At 38.9% G+C, this 6997-nt stretch overlaps 1 protein-coding gene across 5 annotated transcripts in view; it reads left to right on the forward strand.

Annotated features, from left to right (window-relative positions):
- The window catches only part of LOC107730406 (pumilio homolog 2-like), a 63467-nt gene that overhangs the window by 40984 nt on the left and 15486 nt on the right, over positions 1 to 6997 (forward strand). For all 5 annotated transcript variants that reach the window (XM_016541249.1, XM_016541251.1, XM_016541250.1 and 2 more), the window contains exons 15-16: positions 2742 to 3009; positions 3458 to 3587. In XM_016541249.1, coding sequence (XP_016396735.1) covers positions 2742 to 3009; positions 3458 to 3587 — 398 coding nt within the window. The remainder of the gene's footprint in view (positions 1 to 2741; positions 3010 to 3457; positions 3588 to 6997) is intronic.

Below are 6997 nucleotides of genomic sequence, written 5' to 3' on the forward strand. Positions count from 1 at the left end.
AATGACAGATCCTAATGACGACATGTAGATGGAGAAGAGAAGTGGTCCAAGCACTGAGCCTTGAGGAACCCCAGTAGCAAGAAGTTGTGACTTAGAAAACTCACCCCTCCAAGACACCCTGAAGGACCTACCTGAGAGGTAGGATTTGAACCACAGGAGTGCAGGTTCCTGAGATGCCCATCTTTCTGAGGGTGGACAGGAAGATCTGGTGGTTAACTGTGTCAAAAGCAGCAGACAGATCCAGCAAGATGAGTACTGAGGATTTGGAAGCTGCTCTTGCCAGTCTCAGGGCTTCAGTAACCGAGAGCAGGGCAGTCTCAGTTGAGTGGCCGCTTTTGAAGCCAGATTGGTTGCTGTCCAGGAGGTTGTTCTGTGCAAGAAACATCACGGAGAACATGGGTCAGCCAGGGGGCAGAGGGGGTAGTGCGTGCTGGTCTGGATGAAAGTGGGCTATAGTTGTCTAAGCAAGATGTTAGAGTGGAGCAAAGAGTGTAAGTAGCACTGTTTGTGTCCAGTGCTGAAACACAGTAAGTGAAACAATGTTTCCTAGCAACGACAACGAAATCTAATGAGAAAACAAGACAAAACACTTACAAACTTTTAAACAAAATCCTAATATTAAACAGCCCAAACACTTATAGATGATCATACAAATGAATAAAGACAGAGTTATACAGGTGCATCTCAATAAATTAGAATGTCGTGGAAAAGAACTTTTCCACGACATTCTAATTTATTGAGATGCACCTGTATGAGAACGGATATATATTTGTGCTTTTATGATTTTAGCTCAATAATATTTTTTTTCTTTAATATTTTTATTATTTTAAGGGGATTTTACGAAATATTAACGAATAATATTAATATTATATTGAATATTCATTTTACGAAAAATTATGCACCATTTATCATCTGCAATATCAGGGTGTAAAACATTTAGTAAAAGTTGAAATTTAAATGTTGATTTGAAGTGTCAGTTATTATTATTGTAATCAAATCTGGACACAGAGAAAGCATTTGTTACTCATACTAGTTACAGCGTGATCAGTCACACTAAAGTCATCAGAATAAATATTGGCTAAGTGTGACCATGGCAATATTTTAAAACATATAATTGAGTGTTTACATACAATGAACAGAGACATTATGTGGTCGAGATGTGCATCCTATTTGAAAAAATCTGCATCACAATCAGCAACTGGTAAATTGATATTCCAGTAGCTTTACTGGCATGGTAAAAAGTCTTTACAAAGCATTGACAGCTCTTCGAACCAATGGTGTTGAGCATTATCAAATTTAGAGGCTACAATTCATAGTTTTCGGTCACATGACTGGCTCGAAGACCTGGTGGGCAAAACATCCATAGAATTGCAGCACAAGTTTGTCAATTTTCCATTTGTTTCCAGTCCACAAATATTTAGATCTTTTGATTACTGGACTTATACATCTTCGTCGAGCTCGAAGACAGTTTACCATCTGATCTCACTCTAAGCTACATAGGACGGGACGGAACCATGCAGTGCATGGGGAGGGGGGTAATTTTGCCGGAAATGCAGAAATAAGCTGTAATTTTGTTTTATTTGTAACTCTTTGGTAGATACATTTATAATTTCTATTTCATTACTACTAGTACTGTTACTGCTAATAAAACAGATCTCAAGGGGCCCCAAAAGTGCGTGGGCCCTTAGAATCGTCCTTACTTTCCCCCCCCTTAGCAGCACCCCTGCATCTTACTATTCCCTTCTCATTGTTTTCCATACATTGATTTATTTGAGGCGGCCTGCCACAATATCAACACTGACCGCCACAAATCGATTTTCCAAAATGCTTTGACTTCGTTGAATAAACGTGAGCTCTGCACGTTTCAAAGTCAAAGCGTGGCACGGGTGTTTTTATATGAATGTATGTTTGAAGGGCACCGACTTTCTTTAGAAAAGTTTCAATGTCATTTTCATTTAATCTTTCCTATAATGCCTGAAAAATAAGCATTTATAAGCAGAGCGCTGCTTTGATTATAGCCGTTACCTGGGAAAACGCTATTTCTGCCGCTCCTAAAGCCTAAAACCTTGACCTAAAATCACCCGATTTGAAGTGTATCAGTCACACGGGATTATTTTTTAGGATAAGTGTATGTAAATTTTATTTCCTGATTGAGCAACATATCAAACTAAGACATTTGTAATACATAAGTTGAGGATCTCGTCTGTCCGATGTTCGTCATGTTCATCTAATGTAAGCTACTGTAATGTATATGAACGTAACTTTTTAATAGGCAGGGAAAATTCCTGACATTAAACAAATAACCATTTACATTCGTTGGCATTGTAAGAATGAACAGGGAGACCTCAGATATAAAAATGCTGACTCGATAAGTGATGTTTTCTCATTAAAATCGTACGATTTCCTATTAATTCAATTGAATGTGTCGGAATACCAATATGGTGGCGCAGTGGCTTAACTTTTATGATGTTATGAGCAATCCAGTTCTCTATTGAAGGTTTGGTTTGTTTACAGTTTTGGTTAAATTAAAACAATTTTCAGCAAACCCAAACTGAGGTCAAATGGCCTCTTGTCCATTTCAAAAGCTGTGTGAAAATGTTTTCAACCCCCTGAGCTTAGTATGGTTTGTTTTGTTTACTGCATTGGTTCTCAAAGTGTGGGGCATGCCTGCCATGGGTGGCACAAGCGAAGAAAACTGTAAACTCAAAATCCTGTTTTCCTCTCTCTCCTGCTCTTCTCAGGTGGTCTGACTAATGGCAGTGGCCGTTATATTTCGGCTGCACCAGGAGCAGAAGCCAAATACAGGAGTTCGGGCAGTACCTCCAGTCTTTTCAGCTCTAGCAGTCAGCTCTTTCCCCCACCACGAGCCCGCTACAGCCGCTCGGATGTCATGCCTTCGGGACGTAGCCGCTTATTAGAGGACTTCCGGAATAATCGCTTTCCCAACCTGCAGCTGCGAGACCTGCCTGGTCACATGGTGGAATTCTCTCAAGACCAGCACGGATCCAGGTCCCAACTCCTCCCAGTTTATACTTTTCCTGGATTTTTTTTATACAGCTTTCCAGTAATGGAAAATGGGGAAGATTACCTAAAAAATTATTAGTTGTCTTTGAAATTGTTTTAGAATCGCGTTACTTTTAATACCTTTTGCATATTGGTCTTGCACATTATACAATGTCTGATGTCTGTTTTTTTTAATCCTACATCTGCTTATTAACTGTATTGTAAATGTTTCTCATGATAACAGATCATTTTTTGGACATTTTTGACAGCTTTTGACACATTATATTTTAGATAATGCGTCTCTGGAAACATTGCAAAACACTATCATATAAAATGTCATATAAAATGTCCTGAAAATAATAAGAGTTTGGGAACTTTCTACATTGAATATTCCTTTAAATTCCCAGAAACGCTTTTTTTGTGTTTAATGTAAGGTCCTTTTCTCAATGTCCAGATTTATTCAGCAAAAGTTGGAGCGTGCAACTCCTGCAGAGAGGCAGATGGTGTTTGGGGAGATCCTACAGGCTGCTTACCAACTCATGACCGATGTCTTTGGGAACTATGTCATACAGAAGTTCTTTGAGGTAATTAATTTTTAATGTTCTACCACAGTTTCTAAGGACTGCGTTTCTAGGATATGCAGGAGTCAATGGCCATGTACACACTGCAGCTAAATTCGGTTGTCAGTTCACCTTTTACTCCTTAATCGCGTTCTGTACACACATAATTCACTAAAATACGGGAGTGACAACCGCATTAACTCCTGACAAATACAGGTAGTGACAACCGCATTTACAGAAATTCTATGCAGTGTGTACGGAACCGAACTGAACAACTAGTTATTAATGATGATGTCACGAGAAGCACGCCAATGTACGTGTATTGTCAGGCGTCAAGTGTTTACCTCAGATCTGACAGGATGGCGGAGAGAGCTGTACTGTGGACCGAGCAGTTGCGGTCAAGGTTGTTCAATAACAACAGTTTAAAGAACAAAACTAGTACGCCTCTCCCAACGACGGCGATTTAATAACGTTTTGCGGATTTTCGAATGTCTTTGCAGTCTAATGTTTGTTTTGTCAACAGCAGCTAACACAAAACTAGCTAATCTGGGGGCCTCCATTCTCTCCGAGACGCCACAACGTTGCTATGGTTTCCACGCTGCCATTCATGGCAGTTTCGGGAGTGAGTCGTGTTCCGTACACACATGGAACGATAATTTACGGGGGTCACTCCCGCATTTAAATGTGGTTGTCACTCCTTGCAGTGTGTACGTGGCCAATTACTTGTTCTGCTCCAATGCTTTTTCCCTATCAGGCTCTGTTTTTAACAGAATCGGGCTTCCACTTCGTTTTTTGAATATAAACGTGGAAAACGTTAAAAATTCTGTCAGTTAAAAACAGACAGTACATAATCCTAATGGACGAAGTTATTGTTTTGTACGCAAGACATGAGTGCAATTTTTTTTTTTAATGGATATTTTTTTTTTTCTCAAAAGAAAACATGCCTATGCTTCTGAAACTGTAAATGAATTAATGATTGTGAATAAAATGTAAATGTATCTTTTGTGTGTGATTGTTAAAGTCCCCCTGTAGTCAAAAATTCTATCCTTTAAAACTCATCTTTGATCATAAAAATTATATATTTAAATTTTTTTTCTTGTGAAAATAATTTTCTCATGCCTTAAAATAGCTTGAATGCAACTCTACACCCTTGCCTCATTTACTATACGTGGACTATGAATACAATTAGCAATTAGCAAATTAGCCCCGCCTCCACTCACACAGCAGCCAGCCATGAGCCAGCGCCTCCTGAACTGTAGTAAACGCGATACAATGGCAATGGCAAGTGGAAATATTGGTTTAATTAAGCCATATGTGTTTGAACCAGAAATAAGCTGGTATGCTCAACGTATGCAAGGAGACTGAAGCTAACTTTGTGAGGTAACTATCTGTTTGCGCTGGTTCGTACACTGATAATGACTGATAAAACTGTTTTTACTAGCGGACAACTACAGTGGATATTGTAACATTCGTTAAATTTACTTACTTGACCATGTTGTTCCAAATCGCGCCCACGATCATACGCGTGTGACGTGCGGATGTCAATGCGGGAGAGGTGCGTCTGACTCTGGGCTACTTTTACACTGCTGCCGCGGGTTATTATTCAAGTTAGCGGTTCTAAATACAAATAAATAAGCGCAAACAGCACATGACATCGTGAAAATAGGGGGAAAATATTAACAGTTGGCGAAACATCTACAGAAAAAATATAACTGTTACCAGATTAACCTGGCTGCCTTCTCACTAAACCCTCTGCTTTGCAGCACAGTTAATGATATGCTAAGGTTAGGATCCCTTGACGCGATTGGTTATTGAGTTTTGTGACATAGCAAAATAAAGGCTGTTTCAAACCGCGTTTCTGTGACTGCCTTTGGGAAACTACAGTTTTAAGGAGAAAATACTCAGCAATGGTGTTGATTAATGGATTGGCTCATGGTTTGTCTAAAAGCATATTAAAAACAACACATAGACAAATAAATAACGAGATAACGTTACTTCACCACGAGAGGGCGGCAGTGCACTGCAGAGCGCAGATAGTGACACTGCCTACTACACAAGATACTCAGGCAAACGGGGAAATAAGTCAAACACCACACAACAACCCCAAACCGTGGCTCAAGGCACAAACCCCCTTGATAAATATTAACGAAATGTGCAATTTGCCAAAGCACTTTGGGCAAAGGACTGTCCAAACAAAAAGGAACATGTAAGACTGACAAAAGATGAAGGACTAAAAGATGACGTTGAAGAATGTAACATCACTTTGTTTTCAAATGAATCTTTGTCTAACACAGAAATCTTAATGGTGGAGGCTTTAGGATCAGCTGTGATTGACACAGCCTGTACTGTGTGTGGAGAAAAATGGCTTGAGGATTACACAAGTGGGCTGCCACAGAGCGAGTTACTGAAAATAGATGACAAACAAAGTGCAAGACCTTTCAGATTTGGTGATGGCAAAGTTGTTCACTCCACAAGGAAAGTTACCATTTCAGCTAAGATAGGACATACCAGATGCAAAATAGAGACAGAAGTTGTTCCTGCATATATACCAATGCTCTTAAGCAAGCAGGGATCAACGCTAAGGACTTTTTCTACTGGCCCAGTCGGGCCAGTGGTTCAAATTTGTACTTGCCCTGCCAACATTTTCACTGGCCCTGCCACAAAAAATAAAATAGTTGCTTTAATCATTGTTTTTGATCTGTTATCTTGTATTCTAATAAATAAGCTTATATGACACCAATATTTTAGATACCAATTAAATTTTGTAATTCTCCATTTCAATTTCGATACCACAGCAAAAATCACTAGCCAAAAATAAACATAAATATAAAGTTTAAACATTAAAGACAAGTGACAGCCAGTTTTTATGTTTGTAGATGTTCAGGGTACAGAAATTAAAAAATCACATATAAAATAACATTTGCATATGCACCTTGATTTTTCATAGCCATTTTAAATTAGAGGCAACCACTGCATTTTAATCATGAATTGAAAAAAAGTGCAATGTTTGATTTATATTAGACTGTATAATTTCAAAATCTGAAGCAAAAACAGAATTATCTGACTTTAGCTTTGTGAAATTATGCTACACAAAACATCTGCACGAAACAGAAACAGCAGGTGGGCTGAATGAGACGCAGATTCACTCTCTGACAGCAGACAGCGCTTATGGTACAGTGATACAGCGTTTCCTTGGTTACAGCTGTAAACACAGCAGCGCTGCGCGTATTAACCATTAACACTAATTTAAATGCATCATACGGAGACAAAATGAAAAGAAAACGCCATTTCTGAAAACAGTCAGTTCCGTTCCCCTCAGAAACACATTCATATAAAATTCAATATTTGGATTTTCTTCCTATATTTCGTGCATCGTGAACCGTGATCTTGTTCTGCCTGCTACAGTATTTTCTCCTCTTTGTGTCCGTCTTCAG

This window comes from Sinocyclocheilus rhinocerous, unplaced genomic scaffold (assembly GCF_001515625.1).
Source record: "Sinocyclocheilus rhinocerous isolate Xijiao unplaced genomic scaffold, SAMN03320098_v1.1 scaffold2503, whole genome shotgun sequence".
NCBI classification, from domain to species: Eukaryota; Metazoa; Chordata; class Actinopteri; order Cypriniformes; family Cyprinidae; genus Sinocyclocheilus; species Sinocyclocheilus rhinocerous.